This window comes from Myotis nattereri (genome assembly GCF_964212035.1).
Source record: "Myotis nattereri genome assembly, chromosome: 1".
Lineage (NCBI taxonomy): Eukaryota > Metazoa > Chordata > Mammalia > Chiroptera > Vespertilionidae > Myotis > Myotis nattereri.
In genome coordinates this window covers 181811873-181839050 of record NC_138075.1, presented here as the reverse complement: position 1 = coordinate 181839050, position 27178 = coordinate 181811873, and the positions used below count along the sequence as shown (strand labels likewise).

Genomic DNA, 27178 nt, shown 5'->3' with positions numbered 1-27178 from the left:
ATGCTGACCCGAGAATAATCGTCCTCTGCTAAACTGGAACAAAATCAATAGGTTAAAATGCCATATTATCTAGATGTGGATCTGTGCCTGCTCTCGAAAACAGTTCCATTAAGATGAGAATTTAATGTTTGGAAGGTCCACAGTCCACCAGTGAGAAAATAACATAAAAGAAAAATTATGTGTCAAAACCCTACATCCTGCCCAGTGGTATGGTTCGGTGGCTGAGCATCAACCTATGAACCAGGAGGTCACAGTTCGATTCTGGTCAGGGCACATGCCTGGGTTGCAGGCTCGGTCCCCAGTGGGTGGTGTGCAGGAGGCAGCCAATCAATGATTCTCATCATTGATGTTTCTCTCTCTTCCTCTCTGAAATATATATATCCTGCATCCTTCATATTTAAATCCCTTCCTTCATGTATTATTTTCTGTAAAGCACATTCTTAGGACTTTTATCATTTTCCAGTTTAAACAGCAGTGCCTAAGCAATCAAGAACTTGCACTTCTTCACAAGAAGAAAAAAAAAGATTACAACAAGGTTAAGGACAACGTTTTATTGCTACCAGAGGCTTTTATCATCATCAGTACATGGCTGGTTCTGGCTGCAATACCTTCTTCAGACTGCACAGGGAGCTCAGATTACAGGAGTCACTAAGAGAAATATAGGTAGGCTTGGGAGGCAGGGAATAACTTTTATCCAGAAAATCCTAATAGCTTAACATAAAACTAGGGAACTAAATTCAGTTATTACATGTCACAGACCCAATCATAGAGCTGCCCCAACATCACGACAGTCTCCCTACTGATTATAGAGTGAAAAGGAGCTGATAAATTCCAAAAAAATAAAATCTAAATTTTAGTTGTTACATGTTTCTTTGATAAGTACCTCAACATATTTATCACAAATTTCTTATCCAAATGTCAAAAATGCTTTTGCAAATCTAAAAGTATCCTAATTATATGACACTTTTAAGTTTCAGTTTAAGATCATCAAAAATAAAAATAATTTTTTTTTCCAAATCCTAGAAACTGAAATGAGACAAACACAAAAATCAATGTGGCAATGTGAGTCCTTTTTCTATTATCATCTCTGATTCATTTGGGGCAATTTTGAAGTACCTTTTCAGATTAATTTGAATTTGAATCATGGATTAAATATGGCTGTCAATCTGAAATAATCTGTTTACTGAATTGCTAAAAAAATAATTTTGAGGGTTTCCTAATCAGTGGAAGTCAGGCTATAGATCAACATGCATAAAATTCATTAAGTATTCAATAAGAAAGCAAGCAAAAGCAAGAGGAAAATTAAGTCAGGACATGGGACAGGGTTTGCTAGCTATGAATTTTGGGACTTAAAAAAACACAACACTGAATGTGAATTTTTAACATGGGGAGCCTACATTACATTTTAGCAGAGTAAATGGCAGAACTGACAAATACTACAAAGAAATATTTTACTTAAAATTGTTGGATCTTTTGAATTTTATACTTTTATTTGGTCTTTAAGTGCTTAAATAATGTTGAATTATAATTAGCCACACTAATAAATGGTTTTGTTTCTTTTCTGGCTCACTGCAAATCAGCCTCAGTATATACCTTCCCTGGTCTTCCACGTTCCTGCTCCCAGAGTAGTAGACCTCAGCTTGCACTTAAAGATAACACCTGAAGCTACATGACAGACACAGGCTGCAGAGGAGGACAAGGGGAAGCATGTCCCTCCTGCCTTGACAAATCAGTGCCACACACAGACCCCACATTTTCTGAAGCATTATCTTCATTATAGAGCCGTTTGATTCCATCATAGAAGTCATCCACTTCCATTTCCTCTACTTTGCGTTTGGCAGAGGCATGCTTGCACCCACTGGCAGCTGGGAGATGATGATAGAAGGCTGCTGTACCTCTGACTGGCACTTCTGGTTTGCTGTTGTCCTTGGAGAAATCTGGGCCTGGGACAGAGGAGGGATGTAATCTGTACGCTCCTTTGTCACAGTTCACCAGGGTGTGCTTGAGGGGACGGTAGACATAAACGGAATTTAGAGGCAAGGAAGACTGCAGAGTAGAAAGGTGATGTGCCACAAGCTCCCGACAGTGGATCAACTGGGAGCTATCCATCTGGGATGGGGGGGGGAGGGAAAAAAGTTGATAATTTAATTAATAACATCGGCTGCTCCGTCATCTTTGCTGGCTGCGTTTCTATCCTGTGCCCTCTGCACCCCAGCTTCCTTTACTCACCCTGTATTTTCTACCTCAAACCCATCTATTCCTCCAGCTTACCTATCATCTTAGGAATCCTGCCCAAATTCTGTATTTTTAATATAAATATCTTTGAAACTTGAATTCTATATTTGCAATTGTATTCTGAACATCTTCATGAAAGTAAAATCGATTCTCTCGTGTTCACTGCTACATATCCACAACTGCTTTTGTCCAGTCCATTCCCCTGCCTCTTCTAATCTCTTCAGTGATTAAAATTAAGAATTTAAAGAAGAAGCCAGAGGCAAGAAAAAATTTAAATAAGAAATAGGAAAGGCTTCCTGGCCTTGAGAATAATTTAAGTATTTTGCTTTTTAGACAGTAAATGAGAACTTTTGATAAGTCATATTTTTGTAGAAAAATAGCAGGCTTAACAACACTGGGAAGAAATGATTTTGTTTAATTTGGAGTTACACTAATTGTTTTTGTTTAATTTGTGAGTTACACTAATTCCTTCTTACCCTTCAGGACAGTTCAAATATCAATCCTTCCTGAAGCCACCCTCGACTCTCCCCAGCCTTTTACACACCCAAATTCCAGAAACATCTGTTTCTATACCAACCTGTCATCAAACTCAACCACATTGTATCAGCATGATCTATTTAAACATTTAACTTTTCTATTATAGACTATAAGATTCCAAGATCTTTTGGAAGGCCTTCAAAATCTTACCTCTGGTAAAGAGTCATTAGTCTCAGCCCTCTGTTCTCTGTAATTATAGCTGTACTCAAAATAATCTTCCTCTAGCAACATATATTTCTTCCCTATTCAAAGTTCTTTGGTGGCACCCCAATGCCTACCAGCAATAAGCTCACTTCTTTAGCTTGCTATTAATAAGGTCTCCACAATCTGACCCCAGCCTTCTTATCCAGCCTTATTTCCTAACATATCCCAATTTGTGCTCTCCATTCCTGCCAAATGGGCCTGCTCTCTATTCTGTACAAATCTTGCCCTTTCTTACTTTACTCTTACTCAGCCTGTTTCTACTTGTTGAAATTGTATTACCTACCTATTACCTTCCAGGTCTGGCTAATTACCACCACCCTCCTGGAAGCCTATTTAACTACCAAAGGATCACTTTCTAGTCATATATTTCGTAAGCATTTTTGGATATTTCTTAACCAAGTTTTATTCACATCTATATAACCTGTAGCACACAAGCATGACTGTTTGCAATACCACCGAAAAATAACGAAAAATAACATACTCTGCAAGAACACATTTGGTCACAGATTGTTTTTATCTCTAAATATATTCATTACTTGTTACCCAGGAAAACAGTGGAACAAAGCACACAGAAAAGGGATGGGATTTCAAAGTTCCTTAAGGTGATTGGTACCCTAGCCAGTACTTCAAGAAGCCAACAAAAAAGAGGTGATAGAAATAAAAGAAATTGGAAAGTGAAAAAAGACTATATGTAAAAATGATTTCCAAAAAATAAGCACAAAAAATTGTGCTTTAGCAAATGAGTGATACTTAGTGGCCTAGAAAAGTAAAAGTACTATAACTATTCTACTGCTTTGATCATTAGGCATAATACCACAGCAGAATTAGGAAAAGAGATGACTTTCAAGTAAAAGGAAGACTATGTCATTATAATCTTTCACTGTGAAAAAAAAAGTAAATGGGTTGTTATAGAGATGAGAACTAGCAGAAAATTATACTATTAGCTCTAGCTGTGTGGCGCAGTGGATAGAGTGTCGACCTATAGACTGAAGGGTCCCAATTTGATCCCAGTCAAGGGCACATGCCATGGTTAAGGGTTTGATCCCCAGTAAGGGACATGCAGAAGGCAGCTGATCAATGATTCTCTCTCAACATTGATGTTTCTCTCTCTTTCTCTTTCTCTCTGAAATCAATAAAAATATGCTGTTTACTAGTAAAAGTGATACAACTAGAAAGATATGAGAGATTAAACACTGAAAGTTTACAGGATAGACATCCAAATAGTTTACTGCTGGAAAGGGGGAACAGAACAGAAAGACATAAGTAATAGGTTCAGACGGATCCAGGTTCACTGCACAGCATGAAGCTCTGAGAAATCCTACCAGAACAGTCTGATCTTAGACACCTTCAAGAAGAACTGGGAGACCCTAGTAAGGAGGGTCTGCTTCTTTAACTCACTACTCTAATTTTTATATTATACCACAGCAGGGAACATCTACTTTGAATTTGGGTAAGTTTTAACATCCTAAGATTATCAAGGAGGGCCAAATCAGTCAGGAAAAGGAGGACACTGAGGATGGCCACAGAATTAGAGTAATGAGAGAAAGGGTATGAAGAGAAAAGGGTTTAGGCATCTCAGAATGTTGACCAACAGGTAGCATATGAGCTAACAGGGGTGGGGAAACTAGGGGGGACAAGAGGGAGCTTGTCTTTCAAACCAGGGAACACTCACTGTACTTTTAAGTCTGGAAGGAACACAGGCAGAGCTAATGACAGTGGCCTCTGCATAGCATGAGGTATCTGTGATGGGCACTGGCAGTCCTCTCAACCCAGAGCAAAGGGAAACATGTCAGACGTAATTCTGGCATGATCTCACCAACGTGAATTTCCTATACCAGAATCAGAAATCCAGAAGGAATATCTGATATTACTATGGCTTTGTCCCAGGTCTAATCACAAAGATTACCTAAACACAGGCGAATGTAGCAAAGACAGAACTGAATCTTGAAGAATCAGGAGCCATCAGGTTTGGGCCACAAGGGTTGGCCACCAATCCAAGATGGTTTTAGAGAACTGCTAAGATCAAGTCCCAAAGTCTCTAAAAGTTTTCTGACCTTGTGTTTAACTATCTCCCCCACTGTAACTTGAATACTACATGGGGCAGACGTTCTTTTTAGAATCACTGTATTCCCAGTGCCTAGATCATAGAGTTCCCAATAAATGTTTGTGGACTATAACTATTTATATTATATAAAAGAATGAAACAGTGGTTTTCAAACTATGTTCAAACAGCTTACAGAAGGGAAGAGGCCATACTGAGTAGGACTCTGGACCCAACAGGCCTCTGCCCTAAACACATATAATCAAGTGATACTTTTCTATTTTGTATTCTGGGATTGTGTGTTGGGGGTGCTGATTTTGTTGGGGGTGAGGGAAGGGGTTCCAGTTCTGAAAGAAACTCTAAAAACCACTGGACTCAAATCTTTAAAGTTTGTGTGGTATTGAAACAGCACCGTGTTTTTGTCTACTTTACTACTAAGGAGTCCTGTGTGTCTCTGAAAAAGTCCCATGTTCCCTGGACTACAGGATAAAATAAAGGAGTTGAATGAAATTATTTCTAAGAAGATTCCTTTAATTCCAAGCTTATGATACTCCTTCAGTAAAGGGGGAAGCTAGACTCAGTGAACACTTCCTTCTTCCAGCACCAGACTTATGAGAGAGAAGCAGCAGCTTCTCCAGTGTTCTTCAGTAGAGAACAGCCCTCAAAGCTACAGAAATACACATGCTGTTTACATTCTTTTTATCTATGCTTCAAAGTCTGTCCTTTCTCTGTGACAGTAACACTTCATATAGCAAATTTTCTGTGTGCTAGCTTGGGAATAGGCACAGAGACCAAATCAAGTGGCACTGAGAAGGATGTCACTTGTTCCAATAAAAAAAATCCTATATAATAGAAGCTCAATATGCTTAGTGTCCGGTCGTCCATTCAATCTAAGCATCATATGCTAATGATATGCTAAGGCCACTCAACCACTCGCTATGCCGTGCACTGACCACCAGGGGGCAGGCAGTTGACCAGTCGCTATGAGGTGCACCAGGGGCAGACGCTCAGATGGGTAAGTCAGCTTGCTGCTGGGGTCTGGCCAATCGGGACTGAGCGAGAAGGGCCGGACATGCCCTGGAGTCCTTCCGCGGACCCTCCCCCACTGGCCAATCTCCTGCATCCCTCCCCAGACCCAGTCATGCACTGGAGGGGTCCCTCGGCCTGGCCTGCACCCTCTCACAATCCGGTACCCCTCAGGGGATGTTGGAGAGCCGGTTTGGTCCCGATCACGCAGGCCAGGCCAAGGGACCCCACTGGCGCATGAATTCATGCACCAGGCCTCTAGTAAAATATAATATAGGTGGCTTTCTATTAATGCCGCTTCCCTACTGCCACAGCCTAATGTAATGTAATATAATGTAATGATTAATATTCAATTTCATTTTTCCAACACTCTAGGTAGGCAAAATAAATTTTCTGTGCTACACTATCCATATATATGGTACGATTGATGGTTTATGATAGTTTCTAAAACTTCTCACAAAATAGCAACTTTCTCCTAGGATTTACTTTCATTATAGCATTTATTTCAATAGAAATGAACACTTCTCAATTATTTCAACCTAACATATGCTATTAAAAGAATATATCTCACTTGTAAAGAAGAAACACCCTTGTTACACTAACACCACATGTCCCAGAAATGAAGAACAAGCTGAGCCATGCTAAAAACAGTGGAACAAAACACATACAAGAATGGTGGTGCTCTGGCTAATGTGTTGCTCTGATCACTACCCTTTTCATAATGTCTTTCTCTGCTCACAAACTAGGGCCTGAAATTCTCAAAGCTAAGAGGTAGAGCCCTAAGGCACTTCTTGTATGTCTGCTGACTTCTACAGCTCACATCTATAACATCATTAGTTATAACTAATTTACACAAAACACCAAACTCAAGTATTACTCTCATTTTTCTTTTCTTTTTTTTTCTTTTTTTTCTTTTTTTTTAATATATATTTTATTGATTTTCCACAGAGAGGAAGGGAGAGAGACAGAGAGTTAGAAACATCGATGAGAGAGAAACATCGACCAGCTGCCTCCTGCACATCCCCCACTGGGGACGCGCCCGCAACCCAGGTACATGCCCTTGACCGGAATCGAACCTGGGACCCTTCAGTCCGCAGGCCGACACTCTATCCACTGAGCCAAACCGGTTTCGGCTCTCATTTTTCTTTTATAATATTCTTATAAATTTTATTAACACATTGTATGTGGGAAACGTGTTTACACGTTTTACGTATTTATACGTTCTACCAGTGTAGTAAAGCGCGGGACACGTATTAATACGTTTTTTATAGACTAGCGGTAGAATGCGGGTAACATATAAATACGTAAACTAAAGTTATCGTAATTTTACTGAACGTTGCCATTTGCGCAAAAAATTAGCAAAAATGGCCCGCGCCACCTGTTAGCGCGCGATAAAAACTACTCGCAAACAATGTGTTAATATAACTGTAGCCTCTTTACTAAAATTAGTTTCTATATTAAAAATGTTTTTAAGCTCGGAATTTAAGCCTTTTCTCTAAATAAAATCCAATAAAACAAATCAGAGTAACTACTGCCAAATGAGAACAGGGACATATAAAGGGAAAGTAAGTTCATAAGTCTTTTATGGATTCAGTTGACAGGAGTAGGTTTACAGATCTAAATTTGTAAGTTCTACTTGGTCACATGAGTAGAACTAATAAGAATTCTCTTGAAGTAATTAGTAACATATAGCACCATTACTAACTTCCCACTGGAATGAGAATTTTCCCACTAAACTGTTACATTTTATATAGATGCCGATAAAAATTTAAATGACCCATAACATTTTATACCAATTTGCAAATAGAAGTGATGGACTAATCTCAGGCAACAACAGGAACTACCAGGACGAAACCTCTTTCAGAAAGAGAGCTTCACCCTTCCAAAAACTCTGGTACAAATACTTCCCTCTCTAACCAACACTAAATTATGTGCTTGTCTAAAAAAACAACTTCTTACAATTTATGTTTTTGATGCATCTTTTATAAAATGAGTAAAGTACTATAATGAAACCTACAAATGCAGCTAGACAGATTTTTCATACAAAACTAAAGGAAAATATATAACTGAAAATCATATTAACTTTTCCAAGATTCTTAAAGTTTTAAGTAATCTAGAAGAAGGGTTTAAAGTTTAAAAGAATCAAGAAAATACTATATATAAGTTTTACAGGAATAAAAAAGGCTAGCCCATAAATTGAAAGTGTAAATTACTTCACCTTTATCTACTCTTAAAAATGGTTTGCCATTTTAAGATTAGAAATGCCTCTTAGTGTTATAACCATCTGGTAACCCTATTTATCCAAGTAAGAGATATACTTGAAATGAACACTATTTAATTAGACTGACACCTACCTGTGCTTTTTGAAGCAGTTCAATTGTAAGAGGAAGCCAATCAGGAATGAGTTTCTCCATTTCCAGACTAACCATGGCCAGAGCAAGCATGGATCCTTTGAACTGTAGAAACTGGTTGCAGGCCATACAGTGAAGTAGCTGCTTGGTGAGGATTGCCAAATGTTGAGATGGGCTCAGTTTAGGCAAACTGAGAAGTAACTGAGGCCTAGTTGATACTGCAATGGCATGGAACTGGTGGGGAAAAAAAAAAATCAGAAGATCATCATTCTAGTTTTACTTAAATGTCTAGGTAAATTATGTATAGAAATTGATGAAACTTTTAGTGTTACTCAATTTTCAATTTTGATGTTAGCTTCAGTGATTTGACATACACCTAATTTCTAATTTTTCCTTAGCTATTTGCAGTAAGTTCGCTTTTCCTAAAATTCAGAACAAAACAACTGATCACGCAATCTACTTTTCTAGTTACTAAAATAGGATTATATCCTATATAATAAAAAGGTAATATGCAAATGGACTGAACAGTGGAATGACTGGTTGCTATGACATGCACTGACAACCAAGAGGCAGATGCTCAACGCAGGAGTTGCCCCTGGTGGTCAGTGCACTCCCAAAGGAGGAGCACCGCTCAGCTACAAGCCAGGCTCACGGCAGGCGAGCATAGCGGCCCACCTCCGTGGCAGCGCTAAGGATGTCCAACTGCCGTCAATCAGACATCCCCTGAGGGCTCTAGGACTGCAAAAGGATGCAGACCAGGCTGAGGGACTGCCCCCCACTCCGCCGCCCCACCCTGAATGCATGAATGTTGTGCACTGGGCCTCTAGTATTCAAATAAGAAACTAAAAAACTTAGGTATATTTACAATGTGAAGAAAATCCAATGGTGTGGCTGTGTGAAGGTCCCAATTCAACTTATCCAAAATAATTCTCTCCATCCTCAGAATTTCAGATGAGGAACATCCGCAGAAACTGTCTCTTGCTAACACCTTCAGTACTGGAATTCTCTATCCAAACCAAAGAGGGACAGGGAGGAGAGGACAGAAAAGTTTCATTTTCAACTTTCATTTTAATAAACAAAAAGCAGGTGAACAAATGGAGAGAAATATTCAAAAAAGAGACATAACTAATTTTTAAAGAAAAACATTTACCTCATCTTCCTCAACAGTCTTGGCAGCTAGGAAAAAACAGCTGATTGCAATACAATTCAAATATTTCGGATGGGCCTAAAATTATAAAGAGCAAAAAAGCAACTTCAGTGATTTTTTCAAAAGATAAGAGTTTATTTTAAAAAACCAGATATGCAGGTAAGACAAGTATGCATATATTCGATGGAAAGCAATTCATTTGATTCCACCCACTGCTTTCTAAGATCAGTTAATTTTTAACTTCACAAGCCTAGCCATTTGATATTCTATGGAAATACCAGCATCATTCCATTGCTGAAAGTTCAACCAATGTTAGTTAGCCTAAGTTCAATTCTGTCCAGCAGAGAAGAGCTTGATTTTAGAAGACAATTTTTATTTTTTATTTATTTATTTATTTAAATATATTTTATTGATTTTTCACAGAGAAGAAGGGAGAGAGATAGAAAGTTAGAAACATCGATGAGCGAGAAACATCGATCAGCTGCTTCCTGCACATCTCCCACTGGGGATGTGCCCACAACCCAGGTACATGCCCTTGACCAGAATCGAACCTGGGACCTTTCAGTTCGCAGGCCGACGCTCTATCCACTGAGTCAAACCGGTTTCGGCTAGAAGACAATTTTTAATTTAATAAATAAAATTCTCCAAAATAAAAATATTTGTGTATGGTGTTTTTTGTTTTGTTTTGTTTTTAATATATTTTATTGATTTTTTACAGAAAGGAAGGGAGAGATAGAGAGTTAGAAACATCGATGAGAGAGAAACATCGATGAGAGAGAAACATCGATCAGCTGCCTCCTGCACATCTCCCACTGGGGATATGCCCGCAACCCAGGTATATGCCCTTGACCGGAATCGAACCTGGGACCTTTCAGTCCGCAGGCCGACGCTCTATCACTGAGCCAAAACGGTTTCGGCTGTATGTGTGTTTTTAAGCTGGTTTTATTCTCTTTACCTATCCTATCAGTAAAATTAACATACAAGGTGTTAGGAGAATTAAACAGAAGAAAATATAAAAAGAAGGCTACTAATAAATTTCAAGTGCTTTTAAAAAATTATAGGATAATAGCAGACAAGTAGAAATGTTCTAATTATTAATGTGCACACACACAAAATTATATATTCAAGTTCCATAAGAATGAAAGGATCCTATATATATATAGAATCAATCAGTGGGTTAAAAAAAGTTCTTAGGTTTGACACCCATAGTAGGGCTGGAATTTGCCTGTTTTCCATATCTACAATAAAGTTGGTCCACTTTCTACCTTACTGATAGAATAAGGGTTTGCCAATCCAGCATCAGAATCTAGTTTTAAATAACCAAAACAATTTAGTACTAATTATATTGTATGACAGAGGTAAGTTATACAACACAAAGAAAGCCTGTGTCACCGTGTATTTTATACTTAAACATTACATTCATTTCTGTGAAACTGGGGAAGCCTTCTGATGACCATAGTACAACCCTGATTAACTAACTTTTTAACAAACATGCCAATAACCATTGCGCCTCAGTACAAGTGGCATACTGTCTAGGAATCTTAGAATCCTCTGCCTGTATGAGATAATAAAAGATGGTTCAATACTATCAATATTTTAAAATAATCACTAATACTAATCAGTTAATACAGTTCAGAAAATACTTCCATAAATATTGTCATGTCTATTACATCTTTTTATAGATGAGAAAACAATGTCAGAGGTTAGAGACACCAACAAGTGGTCTAGGAAGTGAGCCAGATCTTGTTGCTAAGATAGTTTTCCAGGTTCCCTCATTACCCCATGTGTATCAAACCCACATCTATGAGGTAATCGGAGTTCATTACAAAGATCCCAACAGTTACTAACTTCAAGTAGGCAATGCAACCCCTAAATCAAGGGCACCAAAAATAAATTTAGTAATAAAAAGAATCCCAGCAGCAAATGTGCGATTTTATTTTTCAACTAAGAGTTCTCAGTCCTGGATGTACATCGGGATGTATTCTTCACATACAAACATGCAGATCTCACTTACTAGAGATTCTTTTAAACATACTTTTAAAGAGCTTCATAGCACTTTATTCTGCACAGCTAGGAGTAAGGCTCCATTCTTTGCTGTAGCCCTTTTATCTAAATTTTATTTAAAGTTTAAGTGCCTTTATTTAAACTATGAATACATTTTAGATTGTTTCAATATAGACTAACCATCTAAATAACAGTACTATATCTGATGCTAACAACATGACAGGACCCATTAAATAAGAAATATGAAAAAATCAGATTATACTTGGCAAAATTCTGTTTTAGAAACTTGCCCAAATCAGTTTAAAACATTTAATAAGGTCAGTAATAATCTTTTCTATAATAAAAGCTACAATAAGTTCATTAATTTTTGAAGAATATATGACCCAAGAAAGGACACTGACCTTAAAAGCATCTTTCTCTGTGAAAGGGAGGTTAGTTGTTATAGGGAACCAGGATGGAGGGGTGGGGGACTTGATACTGAGATAAAAGTAGGCATCTCAGATAACCCAGATTTTAGGCAATTAGTATCATTGTAATTAAGGTTTTTTAAAGTCTCTTAGGAGTATTAGTTTGAAACATAAAAAGGTAACTGAATAGCCATCCAAATGGCTTCTATGTTGCATACCTAATAAAAAAGTGTATAGACCCCTCAGTACTGAATTCATAGTTCCTCCAGCTTATATAATCCTAGGCATACAAATAACAACTGAATGCTTTTTAAATTTTTTTATGCCTTGCCATTAAATAAATGCTAACTTTCTGCTTTGAATCTGTTCAGGGCCCACTATGACTGATTCTGCATAATATAACCAAAGATATGCCAACAGGATCAATATAAAACATATTCATATATTTGCCATTCAACAAAAATACAAGTTACTTTATGACAGTTCAGTTCATCTTGTTATGCTCCAAATGTATGCCTCTAGAAAGTATATATTGTTCAGAAAACCAGACAATATTCAATAAACAAGAAGTGACAGAGAAAAATGTGTAATAGGCTTATACTTTTCTAGTTTGATTCACTGTCCACATTAGTACACCAATATGTTAAAAGATGACTAAACATTCTGCCAATGCTATATGGTTTGCATTAAAATCAGGAGATCAAAAATTTCATAGGTTAAGCATAAGTTAGGAATACTTGTAGCAAAAAAATTACACAATTAGAAACATTCCTGAAAATTTAAAGCAATAAAAGACATCATGTCTTCGTACAGGTACACATATCACATCCACGAAGATTTTCCTATTCCTTTCCATCTTACAGAATGTTTACTAATACCCCCAGTTTAGCATATAAAGCCTCAAACAAGAGGCTGCGTTTAAGTGTATTCTAAAGTATTTAATTACCTTTACAGTAGCTAAAAACCTGTCCAAAAGACTGCTAGCCAGAGCAAATGTTTCTGGGTAAAGGTTGAATTGGTACTTGAGTTTGGCCAGCCACTGAATCACTTCATCTCTCTGGGATGGAGAAACATTCTATAAGAGAACAATTAAAACATGAAATTAAAATAAAACAGGTAAAGTTTCAAGTTATCATCAAGAATATGTTTAGAATTCTCTCTTATAAAAGGTTAGCAAGTGCTATGGAATAGTGTTTATATATTAAAAATGTTTTTAAGTTTTTTCAAAATCTAGCACATAAGATAAATGAAGATAAAAGTTTATATATTAGTTATAGCATTTAACATCAATATCTAATATTCTCATTCTTTATTAAATAAAATATTCACTATGTCATCTCACCATCTATTGATAATTAAATTGAGGTTTTCAGGTAATATAACATTTTTAGTTTAGGTAACACTTATTCATTTTGAAATTAAGTTTTTCCAATTCTTGAGAATAATATAGTGAATTTCTAAGACAACAAATAGTCATTAAATTATCTTAGGAAATATAAATAGGTTACAATAACAGAATGATAGCCCATTAAAAACAAAGCTAGCCCTGGTAGGTGGCTCCGCTGGTTGGAACATCGTTCAGTAGATCAATTGTGAGGCAACCCACTGATGTTCCCCCCCCCACACCCCCCCCCCGCATCCCCTCTGTAACATATCCTCGGGTGAGGATTAAAAAAACAAAAAACAAAGCTAAAGTCAACAGGAATAAATAAAAGACATGAGGGACAACAGACAAATTACATTTTAAAATGATAAAAAAATATGAAAGAAGAAAAGTCACCTGAACTAACTTACCACTGGAGAGATTACACAAACACAAAACATATTGTTTCAAACCTCCTATATCTTATTTTTTAACTGCTGAGTATAGGCGTAATTTTTAGAAGGTACACACTTTAAAGCAGTAATGGTCTAGATGCCTTTACTCTTAGGTTTTGAAAGAGCAATAAAAATAAAACAAAACAAGCCTGGCAACACTTAATCTACTAATAATAAATAAAACAACCATGAGTACTACTTCTGCCAGGTAAACACAAACAAGTACAGAAATGACTCTGAGATTAGTAGAAGAGTATTTTCAGTGAGTATTCCAAACAAGTAAAGGTTTAATCCAACCTTTTGCTTTTCTCCAATTCCCTCCTTCTACCTTTCTCTTCCCCCACCTAAATCCTACTTCAAGAATCTCTCACAATTCTCTTAATTTGCATCCCCTAACCCTCAGTTTAGGATAGTGGTTACACAGAATGTTATAGACTTTTTTTTTTTTTTTTTTTTTTTTTTTGGTTATAGACTTGTTACTCCCTTTCTATGTGCTCCCATAGCACTCTACTTTCCTTATGAGATAGTTTCTTGGTGATTTGGCTGAGTTCTCTTGGGGTAGGTTTGTATCATTTTTGTTCACTGGCATATAATAGGCTCACAGTACACATTCATTAGATGAACATTGATGATCATTTCTTTATAATTCATCCAGGTTAGAGACATTCTTTTATATAATAATAGCACTTTTAGATATATGATAATTTTGTCACATGACTTTTGAGGGGATTAAAGATTGGTCAAAGTGACATACACTTTTTTTATTTTTTAAATATATTTTATTGATTTTTCACAGAGAGGGAGGGAGAGGGATAGAGAGTTAGAAACATTGATGAGAGAGAAACATAGACCAGCTGCCTCCTGCACACCCCCTAGTGGGGATGTGCCCGCAACCAAGGTACATGCCCTTGACCGGAATCCTACCTGGGACTCCTCAGTCCGCAGGCCAATGCTCTATCCACTGAGCCAAACCGGTTAGGGCGACATGCACTTTTAGATATTACCAACTTATTTTTTCAAGTGCTTTTCATATACAAACATAAAACAGCTTCAAGTTGTTTATATAAAGACGGTTACCATTATTTTGGAACTCTTAAGGAATCTTAAAGGCCATCTAATTATTGGTTTTCAAATACAGGATCTCAAACCACTGGGCTACCAGGCAAATCAGAATCATTGAGGAGGCTCCTTACAGTGCTTCCAGGCCCCACCCACACCCACTGGGCTTGCAGTGGCATCTGTGGAAATTTGTATTTTTAAAAGCTTCATAGTTTTATTAATATGCATTCAGTTTATTAATATAATTCAGTCTAACCACAAAACTTAAAAGTTCTAACATCTCCGATAAGTGATCCTCTGCTCTGGATATTTGTTCATTCCACTGTGGAAAAGCTACATAAATTATTGGAAAGTTTTTCTTCACTATATTCACAATATTGTCTTAAATTGAATCTTAAACTGCTTCTTTCTAGTGGTCACTTGGATTGGTTCTAGTTCTAGCCACTGGACTAATATAGAATAGAGCCATATCTTAAACAATAGCCCTTTAGTTAATGACGGGTGTTACACCCATAGAGTCATCTCTTTTCCTGATTAAACATCCCTTGCTCTTTAACCGTTTTATGTTTGACATGATTTCCCTTTTACCATTCCAGTTTTTCTTTTTCTAGATATATTCTTTTTAGTGTGTTTCTTAAATTGAGACATTTCAGTTGTTGTCATTAATGAGCAATAAAGTAAAACTATTGCCTCACTTTGTCTTACTAGTAGATTGGTTATTTCATTAATCTAACCCTAAATTTTGTTTTGGCAGCAATGTCATGTTGACTTATACTGAACTTTTTTTTTTTAAAGGGTATATAACCAACAGTAATTGAGAGCTCAACTGGCTATCTCCCTAGAAGCTTCCAACATTGTATTACCTTAGTAGTTTACTCAAACTCTTTATAAATATTCAAGAAATATAGTGCAATTTTTTTGTTCCCTAAAGACAATGATATATACTCAGCTTCCATGGCTAGCTATATATGTAGAAATAAAGGCAGCTTACTACTGTAGGTATTGACTATGAGGAAAGAAAACAGACATACCTATCTTCCTAAAGCTGTAATTCGAATAAAAATAAAACAAGCAAACAAAAACAGTTCGTTCTTGTTTCAGAATAAAACAAGGAGATATTTCTAAAATAAAGAATAGAGCATTTCCTTTAATGGTACATATTTCTCCAATGCATGTCAAGACACTATATAGGACAGCAATACACTTATTTCTAATAAAAGTAATCTATCTAGAGTAAAGAGAAATATCATTACCTGGTTTGTAGGCATTTTCGGCACATTTACCTTCCACATCTGAGCTTCCCTAGAGATTGCCTTTTCCAAAAGGAAAGACAATCTCTGGTTTTCCAAAGGCCCTGGAAACTTCATGATATCCTTTGGTTCTGCCTGGTTCCCAGCTTGATGTAGCTACCTATAAAATAAAAGACAATACTCTTTATGTAATTATAGAATAGGTATAACAACGTATAAATATGCTGGTTCTTATTAAGCAATTCATAAAACAAAATAAGAATATTATGAGGCAGTACAGGATTTTATAGCTCTTTAAAATATATATTGAAAATTTATAATAGTTATCTAATGCATTCTCACCTTAAATTGGAAACTCAGTTATAAAGAGAAAACATAACATGGCTTTATGATTGACAGAACCCCTAGAGTCTGATCAAACTATAGTATTAATGTGTCAAACTGTGACAAAGAATTTTAAGTCATGAGTTTTTTATACTAGGAATTCTTAGAAGTAGTAGTCCCAAATATTCCTCTTAAAAAAAAAAAGTTACATCAATTACATTAAATCCAACCCACTGCCACTTAATCAGTATGAAACCATCACTTAAGTAGGAAACTATCTTTTTTTTAATTTTAAAATTTTTGTTTTTCATTAATTCTCATGGTTCAAAAATACATACAAATAGCATAGAGTAAAAAAGGCATTATGAAACCATCTTGAATTGAGCTTCCAATGCAGTGTCCTAGCCTCATATGTGAATATTTAAATTAGAACTGAAGTTAAAATATAACTCCTCAGTCACACTAGACCAGGGGTGGGCAACCTTTTTGTGAGTGCGTGCCAAAACCAGAAAAATCTGACTCAAAATTCTTCTTCGTGCCAACCCTAATTTTCTGAGAACATGTTACGCCTACTTGATATCTCTTAAGGTGTACATATGTGAAAAACCTTGAAGAAATAATAAAATTCATTCGAGCGACAAAAACACAGTATATGATAAAAATACATTTATTTTTTAATGTATACATGTACACTGATAGTCCGACAGAAAACTTTGACTCCGTTTGATATTATCAGTGGGACTTTTGCTGCGGCATCACTGATGACAGAGATTTTACATCAGGTTTATATTTTGTGACCTTCAGAGATATGCATGAGCTACTACTTTCATCCGTCAGGCTACTCCTATTACAAGACTTATAAAATTCATCACTGAGAACAAAGATTCACAAGCGTATGTGGATGAAACCAAAACACTGGTCGGATCTAGGAAGGCAGGGAGAGTTAAGGCAGAGGCATAGAAATTGCTCTTGCCCTCTCTCGTCAATCCATGTCTATGGTCTTTAAGATAACTTGTTATGTAAAATTACTTATTTATCTAAGATGCACCTACACTGAATTTATCCAAAAAATAAAAAAGTCAATATTAAGAAAAAAATTGTAAATGGAAGACTAAGAGAGGGTTTCGCATGCCAGCAAAAGTTACTGGCGTGCCATGTTTGGCACGCATGCCAGGGGTTGCCCACCCTTGCACTAGACCCATTTCAAGTGCTCAAAAACTCCAAGTGACTAGCAGATATTACATTGGACAATACAGAAACGGAACATTTGTATCAATGCAGTAAGTTTTACTGGGGCGTGTTGATCAGAAAACTCAATAGTAAGGTGACTGGCACTCTAAATCAAGCAGCAAGTTTAAAAAGCCACAGTCTAAATCAGTGTAGGGCAACTGACAGTCCAAGAGAAATGTCTAAAAAAAAATTTTTTTAAGAGAAACTATAGATTTGAGAGTTATGACTGTGTGTAGATAACTGAATTGAGTATTGCTTAAGAATGAGAAAACTTAAATAGATTTGATGAAAGCTAACAACTGGAAAGATAACTTCAGAAAACTAAAAAGATTATGCAAGAAGGTAAATGTAACTATATACCACAGTATTAACATAGCAATAATAATGAAAACACTAAACAGAATTTTAACAAACATTAAAACTATGTTGGGAGGATAAGGGATGCTGAAAGACAGAATGAGAGCTATATCTTTATACTAATCTAAAATGCAAAAAATAGCAGTAAGGCAAGTTATTTGAAAATAGGATCTTAAATAACCAGAGAAACAGGTAAGAACTAATAGCAATTAACCTTTAGAGAAAAGTGGGAGAAGCCCTGCAGCAGGGAAATGCTGGTTTTCATTATAAACCTCATATAACTACTTCAGCACCTCAACTATGTACCTGTATTCTGTATATGCTTCAGGGTTTGTTTGTTTTCTAATTTCAATGTCTAGAATTAACACATGGAAAGTTACAAACTTTTTATATAACTAGAGGCCGGGTGCACAAAATTCATGCATGGGGAAGGGGGGTCCCTCATCCTGGCCTGCACCATCTCCAATCCTAGACCCCTAGGAAGATGTCTGACTGCCTCTCGCAATCAGGGACTGCTGGCTCCTAACCACTTGCCTGCCTGCCCGATCACCCCTAACTGCTCCCCTGCGGCCTGACCGCCCCTAACCGCCTCTGCCTCGCCCCACACCCGGGACCCAGGCTGGCCACAGCCGCAGGGGACTGTGGGTGGGTGGCTTCGCCCGGGCCTCAGCCACAGGTACCCAGGACCGCGGGGCAGGCGGCTTGTCCCTCTCCTGGGCCGCAGACGCTGGTGCCTGGGACCGTGGGGCGGGGAGGGGGGGGTATGTGGCTTGTCCCTCTCCCAGGCTGGAGCTCCAGCCACTGGCGCCCGGGACCACAGGGCGTGTGGTTTGTTTCTCTCCCAGGCCACAGCCTGGCTGGTCCCCATTTCTCTCTCCCCAGTGTTGAGTGTCTGAGCTGTTATGGCGTGAGGCCATGATGACCATTTGCACATTAGCTCTTTATTATATGGGACTAGAGGCCCAGTGCAAGAAATACCCGAGCGGTCCTGAGAGGGTACAGGCCGGGCTGAGGGGACATACCACCCACACACACCCCACCAGTGCATGATTTTCATGCACTGAGCCTCTAGTTAGGTTATGTAATGTCTGGTCACTGGGGTGTATACTTGAAATATAATGATCTATGTCAAATGTAACTGAAAATAAAAGATGATTTTTAAAAAAGTAAATGTAGCATTGTTAAATTTACTTAAGTAAATAACTTTACTGTGATTCTGTAAGAGAATATCCCTATTCTTAGGAAATACACACTAAAATTTAGGAGTAATGGGCCATCATGTATGCAACATACACACACATACATGAGGGAAGGGTGACAAATGATAAAATAAGGTAAAACGTTAAGTGAATCCAGGTAAAGCGTTTCTTTTTGAAATTACTTAAAAGAATGTAGAAAAGCAAAAAAAAAAAAGACAACTCATGTAAGTAACTTATATTAGCAGGCTATTGTTTACATTCCTTTTTTTCTCTTAATCCTCACCCGAGGATATGTTTTTATTGATTTGGGAGAAAGAAACATCAACCAGTTGCCTCAACCAGGGATTGAATCCACAATCCCTGACTGGGAATCCAACCCGAAACCTCTGGTGTATGGGATGATGCTCCAAACTGAGCCATGAGGCCAGGGCCTACATTCCATTTTTAAGTCTCTAGTAAGACAGATAACACAATACAATGGAGAAAGCACTGGCTTGAGTTTTACTTCTTTTACTGGCAGAACGCAGCCTATTTTCTAATAAGTAAAACAGATTGAGTTAGAGCAGTGGTTCTCAACCTTCCTAATGCCGCGACCCTTTAATACAGTTCCTCATGTTGTGGTGACCCCCAACCATAAAATTATTTTCGTTGCTACTTCATAACTGTAATTTTGCTACTGTTATGAGTTATAATGTAAATATCTGATATGCAGGATGTATTTTCATTGTTACAAATTGAACATAATTAAAGCATAGTGATTAATCATAAAACAATATATAATTATATATGTGTTTTCTGATGGTCTTAGGCGACCCCTGTGAAAGGGTTGTTCAACCCCCAAAGGGGTCGCGACCCACAGGTTGAGAACCGCTGAGTTAGATGAATAATGAATCCTGCTAAGGAATAAAATACAAACACTTAAAATATAATTTTATTGTTTTAAGTAATAAAAGTTATCGTAGTATCTTGTTATATGCACACTGTTGGTTACAGCCAGAATTCTGAATGCTCAGAAAGAAAAGTCTCAAGGAACTAAAAAACAAAAGACTATATTCTGGTTGGCATATTACACTTCTAACTTTATGATAGTTTCTTTCACATTTCTCCTCCCATTCTTTCAATTGCTACTTCTGCTTCTTTCTCCATGTTTATCAAATAGCTTACTGTCTAAGTGCAGTTTATAAAATCCTTATTTTACAGCATAAACTAAATTATAAATCTATATATGGGACCTCCCGCTCATCTGAAACTATTGCACAGTGATGGATATATAATAGAAACAACTTCTTTAAGATACAATTATATTTACTGTCATTATAACACCAACCCTATTAATAATTCTGTACTGGTGCTGACTTCTGGATCTTAAGTTCATCTTCTAAGTTAGATGGACTTATTAATGTAACTTATACAAGAACCTCATGTTCTAATATACCGCCTTGACTTTATGCCCTTAACTTAATAATGAACTACATTACCTGTAACTCCAAAACAGGCTGCTCTCTTTCCCAATCTCCATGCTTTTGCACAGTTCTTTCAATTTACACTTGTTAAGTAATTAACAAGTAAAAACAGTGAGGGCACCCTAGCCGGTGCTCAGTGGTTATAAGCCCACAGATGAGGTTTTGATCCAGGTCAAGGGCACAGGCCCTTGATGATGTACCTCTGGGCAACCAATTGATGTGTCTCTCTCACATAGATGTTTCTGTTTCTCTGTCTCCTCTCCCTTCCACTCTCTCTCAAAATCAATGGAAAATAATATCCTCGGGTGAGGATTAACAACAAAAACAAAAACAGTGAGTGCTACTTGGCCAGCTATTATTCAAAGTACTATGCCATATTAACTGATTTAATCCTCACAAACCTTATGAAGTTGGTAGTATTAAGTTCATTTTAAAGATGAAGAAACATGCAAAGACATGTGAACTCTTTTCATTTTTAAAGTCTTATACAATCAGAATAAACCATGTACACACACTGTGAGCTTCTAATCTTGACCAAAAAATGTCTTAGCGCTCCATTCTAACCTACTGGGATGTCACACTGCCACATAAACTCAATCATCTATAATGCAAATCACCTTTACCGCGCCTTCCCAACACCCTAATTCTACCAGTCCGCTCTTCGTGAGTATTAAGGTTTTCCTGGTCCAGAAACTCAGACTCACTCATCTGGTCCCAGGTTAGCGGATCTAAATCCTGCCCATTCTTTCTTACGCTGTGTATCCATCCCCTTCTGCTGGGCTGCCACAAATGACCTGCAAAGCTAGAAACAGGTAACACTGCTGGTTAATCTTTTCGACAGATTCATTTTCTGAGCAGAGACTACCAGATGGCTCGGGTTTAAACTCTGGCCACCGGGTTCTAGCGGTGTCATCTACGGAAGAAGTTACTTCTTTTGGGGAAGCCTCAGTGTCCCTCATCTGTGAAAGGAGACTCCTCAACGAAACCTGCCCCCAAGAGTCCTTGAGGATTCAATGAGCTGCAAGCCACTCAGAACCGTAACTGTCAGGTAAGCCTCCACAAGTGTTACTGCTATTAACATCGGATCGCAACCTCACCGCCGCTGAAATGCTGTGACTCCTCAACCACGGGACAAAGGCTGAACGGTTGAGCGCAGCATTCCGAGGTTTCCCATCTGCGTCCATCCTGCCTCCCGGGTACTTCCCGCGGTTCTGCTACCCAATTCTCCAGTCCTTCCAGGGTGACGAGCTATAGAACCTAGAGCTTGGCAGTGGCCCTTCTTCCCCTTTTTTCTAAATTTCGCTATTTTTATCTGCCCTTCAGGGTGCAACTCAAATCTCACCTCCTCTTCAAGTTCCCCCACCCACACCCTGGGTAACGTTCCCGTTCCCCTTCTTCGTGTCCCGGCAGCACCGGCGGTCCACCCCGCTCGCTTGGCAAGCGCCCCGCTCGGCCATGGAAACCCTTGGCACTGTAGGCGCCGGGGTCTAAGGGTGGGAGTCCCCGTCTTTGTGCAGGAATGCAGGCTCGCGGAGCCTAGAAAATGCGCGACCGGGCAGGCCATCTGCAGTCCTTACAAAAAAAGTTACTCGGTGACAAAAAAAGGGGGGGGGGCCCAAAGGGGAACAGAGCAGGGCTGTTGGCAAACTGGGCAGGTGCCGAGTTGTTCTTGCGTGGAAGCGGCGAGGGAGCGTCCGGAAGGTCCCCGGGGAGGCGCAGGCGAAAGAGGGGGGCTGTGGCTGGCGGGGGGACTGGCGAAGGGGCGGGGGGGGGGAGGATGTGGAGGGAGGGACGATGTTATGAGCGGGGGGCGGGGAGGAGGACCTCGGCGGGCGCAGCTCCGGGTGCTTCCCGGTGGGCGGCGCGCGCGCGCGCGCGCGGGTGGCGGAGCCCCGTGCAGCCCCCAGCCCCGCCCGCTCACCTTCTCCTCCTCTTCCTCCTCCCGGGCAGAGCTCTTCGCCTCGCAGTGGTGACGCGGGGTCATCCGGGGTCCCGCTACCACCTCATCTTCCTCGGCGCGCGGCGGCGGGGCGCGCGGGACCAGGACCGGGCCGACGGAGGAGGGAGAAGAGGGGGAACCGGGCCGGGGGCCGGGGGCACTGGGATTCGAGCAGGACGCACGGCTGCAGCCGGTGGGTCGGTCAGCGAATCAGTTCCATGACGACCCTGGACCTGAGGCCGCCAGCGCCGGTCTCGCTCCTCCGACGGCCACCGCTAGTGCCCGGGTGGGGAGGGGGCTCCCTCTCTCCATAGGGCGGCGGGGGCCGGGGAGAGGCGGGGAGGGAGACCGGCTCTGCCCCTGCCCGGGGGAAGCGCCTCCAAGGGGAAATGGTGAAAGGGAGGAAGGGGAAAAAAGGAGAAAAAAAAAGGAAGGGGAAGGGGGGAAAATAAGAAAAAGCGAGACCGAGGCGCTGCCGCGTCCGCTCGCGGGGAAGGCTAGGGAGGGAGGAGAGGGAGAAAGAAGTGCCGGCTCCCTCGGCTCCGCCCTCGCGGACCGATCCCTGAACAGCTCCCGCCTTGTAAACAACACTGTATAGGACTCGCTTTCTACCCTCCTTTCCTTCCCCGTGCAGCGAACAGAGGAATCCTGGAAAAAAGCTAGGCCTTTGGAAAGGATCTGGGAAAGCTTTGGCACTGGGGCAAAAGGCGAGAGAACATCTCCTGTGGGCTGGGGCAATCCCAGGTGCGCGGACTCGTTTCCTTGGAGGAGCGGGTGTTCCTCCGCGCGGTGACGTCAGCGCCCCTTTCAGCTCCGCTGGCGGCGGCCGGGGAGTGCGCTGCGCACGCGTCCCGGGAAGAAAGGAGCTGCGCGCTCCGCTGGGGGGTGGGTTTGCTTCGAGCCGAAGCTAGAGCTGCCTGGGCTTTTCCAAGCTCGCTTGTCTCTGGGGCGAGTAGGAGAATATATATATTGTGTAAGGATATTGTGTTCTTTGTTGACCTCGCAAAAACAATTGTGTTCTCTTATCATTGGCGTGTTGAAAGAATTGCGGTGTTTTCTCTGCCACATCCTGGGTGGGGGGAGATTCTCAAGCGCTTTAGAAATGGGGAAATTTGGGTGATCATATCCTTGAGCATCTTTTTGCTTAAGGCCTGTTTGAAGACGGTAAATTATACTGCCGAAGGCCGGGAACCTACTTGGTAATGCGCCAAGGAAATTCTATCCACGTAACCAACCCATCTGAGTATTTCAGACTGGATTTTAGTGCCAGGTGTTTAACAAGTGTGTGGCGACATATCAATGTGTTTTTATTTGGGGCTCTTTTACTCACCTATGGTAATTTTGGCTCATCTCTTAATTATAAAAATATTTAGAATTACAGAAAGTTTTGAAAAAGAAAAGGGAAAAAGACTCCTACTCAATTACTTACGGACGTAGTCTTCGTTGTGTTTGTCATATGTTGTCTCTTATATGCCTATTCGAAGGCATGGAACAAACTTGTGTTGAGCTTCTTCAGCGGGCCAGCCTCAGTGCTAAGCTCTACCAAACTGGAAGTAACCGAGACTGAAATAGAAAGAGCTCCTGCCTTAATGGTGGCTACAATCTAGACATTGAGCTAATTATCACCACCTAAAATTGCCCAGTATATTGATTTGTTTACGTGTACATCGTCCTCCCTCCTTAGAATATAAGGTCTTGGATGGCAGGGACCGTCCATGATTTTCGCTCTTTATCCCTGCATGGAAAAGGCTCTCCGTGTTTGATTACTGGCTGAATAAACCATTACAAGTATCAGAAGTATTAAGATGGAAAATTGCAGGCTGCTATGGAAACACTTCACCCTAGCCTAGTTAGGGATATAAGAGAGTGTTTCTTTGAGGAAGTGACATTTAAGAAGAGACTTGAAACCACTGGGCAAAGAAGTGGGGAAGGAGTGATACAGGCAGAGGAAACAACATTTGCAAAGGCTCTGAAGCTGAGACAGTCTGAAAAATCTCTGAAAGGTAGTATAGCTGGCCCTCAGAGAACTGAGGGGGAGAGAGCAGAGGTGCATAGGGCCCTAGGACAGAGCAGGGCGTGGGCAGCCCAGGAAGGATTTTAAGTGGTTGTTCATCCTGCTTTTTTCACTTTGTGTAGCCTTTTTTCCATTTCACTATGTGCTCTTTCTACAAAGCCAACATTTTACTGCGCAATACTCTTTGAGAATGTGGCATTTCTGCATAATACCTCTGAGAGTGTAGCATAGTTACATTGTTGGGCCATGATTTTAACTCCAATAAAAGTAATATAAAATACACTCTTAGGCATGTAGCCAAGAGGAATGAAAACATGTCCACATAAAAACTTGTACATGAGTGTTCACAACAGCATTACTCATGATAACCAAAAGGTGAAATAGCACAAATGTCCACCAGCTGATGGATGTATAAGATAAATGTGGTTTATCTATATAATGGAATATTATTTGGCCATAAAAAGAGGTACTGATATATGGTATAACATGGATGACCGTTGAAAACATATAATATACAGTCTTTTGTGATTGGCTTCTTTCACTTAGCATAATTATTCTGTTTCCATGAAATGTCCAGAATAGGCAAATCTGAAGAACAGAAAGTAGGTAAGAGTTTAGGACCTGGGGCAGAAATGGGATGGGGGATGATAGCTATAGGTGTTGGGTTTCTTTCTTTCTTTTTTTTTGGTTAATCCTCACCCGAGGATATTTTTCCATTAATCTTTTATAGAGAGTGGAAGGGAGGGGAAAGACGGAGAGAAACATCGTTTGGTTGCCTCCTGCATGTGCTCTGACCAGGGCCTGTGCCAGGGAGGAGTCTGCAACCAACCTATGTGCCCTTGACCAGAATCAAACCTGGGGCACTTTGGTCTGCAGGCCAGTGCTCTATCCACTGAGCCACACCAGCTAGGGCTATTGGGTTTCTTTTTGAAGAAAATGTTCTGAGATCAATGTGGTGATGGTTGCATGATTTTGAACATACTAAACCAGCGGTTCTCAACCTGTGGGTAGCGACCCCTTTGGGGGTCGAATGACCCTTTCACAAGGATCGCCTAAGACCATTGGAAAACACATATATAATTACATATGGTTTTTGTGATTAATCACTATGCTTTAATTATGTTCAATTTGTAACCATGAAAATACATCCTGCATATCAGATATTTACATTACGATTCATAACAGTAGCAAAATTACAGTTATGAAGTAGCAACGAAAATAATTTTATGGTTGGGGGTCACCACAATATGAAGAACTGTATTAAAGGGTCGCGGCATTAGCAAGGTTGAGAACCACTGTACTAAATCATTAAGTTGTACACTAAATGGGTGAATTGTATGAAATGTCAATTATATATCAGTAATGCTTTACCCTAAAAAAATGAAAGAACAGAAAAAAATACAATTAATATATTTAGGTATAACCTTTTTGGATTACTTCTGGGTCCATTGGTATTTACAGTTTTAAGGCTTTTGATGACTACCAATTTGCCAAATTACTTGGCAGAGGGGTTGAACCAATTAAGATGTAACTTGGAACATTTAAGAGCTCCCACTTCATTACATAGTTATCCTTTTTGAAGTTCAGGTTTATTAAAACTGTCTTGCTGTCTGTGAGATTGCCAGTGACAATATAATCTTCAGTGCTATAAGTATAATTACAAGTAATTAATAGATGGTAAGGAACAAGTTCCAGTTGTCCTAACCAAAAACATGGGCATTATTTTTCTTCACTGTTCACTCATAAGATCTTTTAATCAACATCTCTTTTTTCTTAATAACTGTAAGATTGCTTTTACAATGAATTGTAGTTTTAAAAACATAGAAAGCCTTTGCAATACCCTAAGAAAATAAATGAAGTATATAAAGAAAACATTTATATCATATACTGGTAAAGAATTCATATTTTTTTTTCATTTTTAAAATATGTTTAGGAATGTTTCCCTTATGTCCTACATAGTAAAAATAAACTACATTTTTACATAGTATTTTAGAATAATAATAACTAAAATATATTGATTGCTGCCCTGGCTGGTATTACTTAGTGGTTAGAGCACCGGTTCTATTCTCTGTCAAGGGCGTATGAGAAGCAACCAATTGATGTGTTTCTCTCACACTGATGTTTCTCTCTTTCCTCTCCCCCCCTCCCTCCCTTTCACTCTCTCTAAAGATCAATGGGGAAAATATCCTCACTCCTTGGGTAAGGATTAAAATGTGTGTGTGTGTGTGTGTGTGTGTGTGTGTGTGTATCTCCTACATGCCAGACATTGCACTACGCACTTTTATTGCCTCCTCTCCTTTTATCCCCACAGCACTCCTCTGCAGAAGGATTTTTGTTGTCCCCATTTTACAGAAGATACAGAGATCAAGTAAATCCACACAGCCTGGAGAACCACAGCCAGGATTCAAACCCAGCTTGTGTTTTCAATCACTACCCTTTACTGCTTCACCCGTGGGTATTTCTGGCTTGCATTAAATCTCAAACAAAAATACCCTGTGGTTATTTAATCTTAGAACCAATGTTAAAACACACACACATTTTTAGTAAGCAATTTATATTTGTGTTGCTGGAGA

The 27178-nt window shown here is 39.4% G+C and overlaps 1 protein-coding gene across 2 annotated transcripts; it reads right to left on the bottom strand.

Moving 5' to 3' along the window:
• Positions 1 to 536: 536 nt before the first annotated feature.
• On the bottom strand, positions 537 to 23247 carry CCNI (cyclin I). Of its 2 annotated transcripts, XM_081100959.1 has the most exons (7): positions 22574 to 23247; positions 16083 to 16239; positions 12899 to 13027; positions 9545 to 9619; positions 9260 to 9400; positions 8398 to 8628; positions 537 to 2109 (listed from the first exon to the last, which is right to left on the bottom strand). In XM_081100959.1, the coding sequence occupies exons 2-7, from the start codon at positions 16194 to 16196 to the stop codon at positions 1666 to 1668; spliced, it is 1134 nt and encodes a 377-aa protein (XP_080957085.1). In that variant the 5' UTR covers positions 16197 to 16239; positions 22574 to 23247; the 3' UTR covers positions 537 to 1665. The 2 variants fall into 2 exon arrangements, with proteins under 2 accessions (XP_080957085.1, XP_080957086.1); XM_081100960.1 differs by lacking the exon at positions 16083 to 16239 and having other exon boundaries at positions 22574 to 22973.
• Positions 23248 to 27178: the final 3931 nt, after the last annotated feature.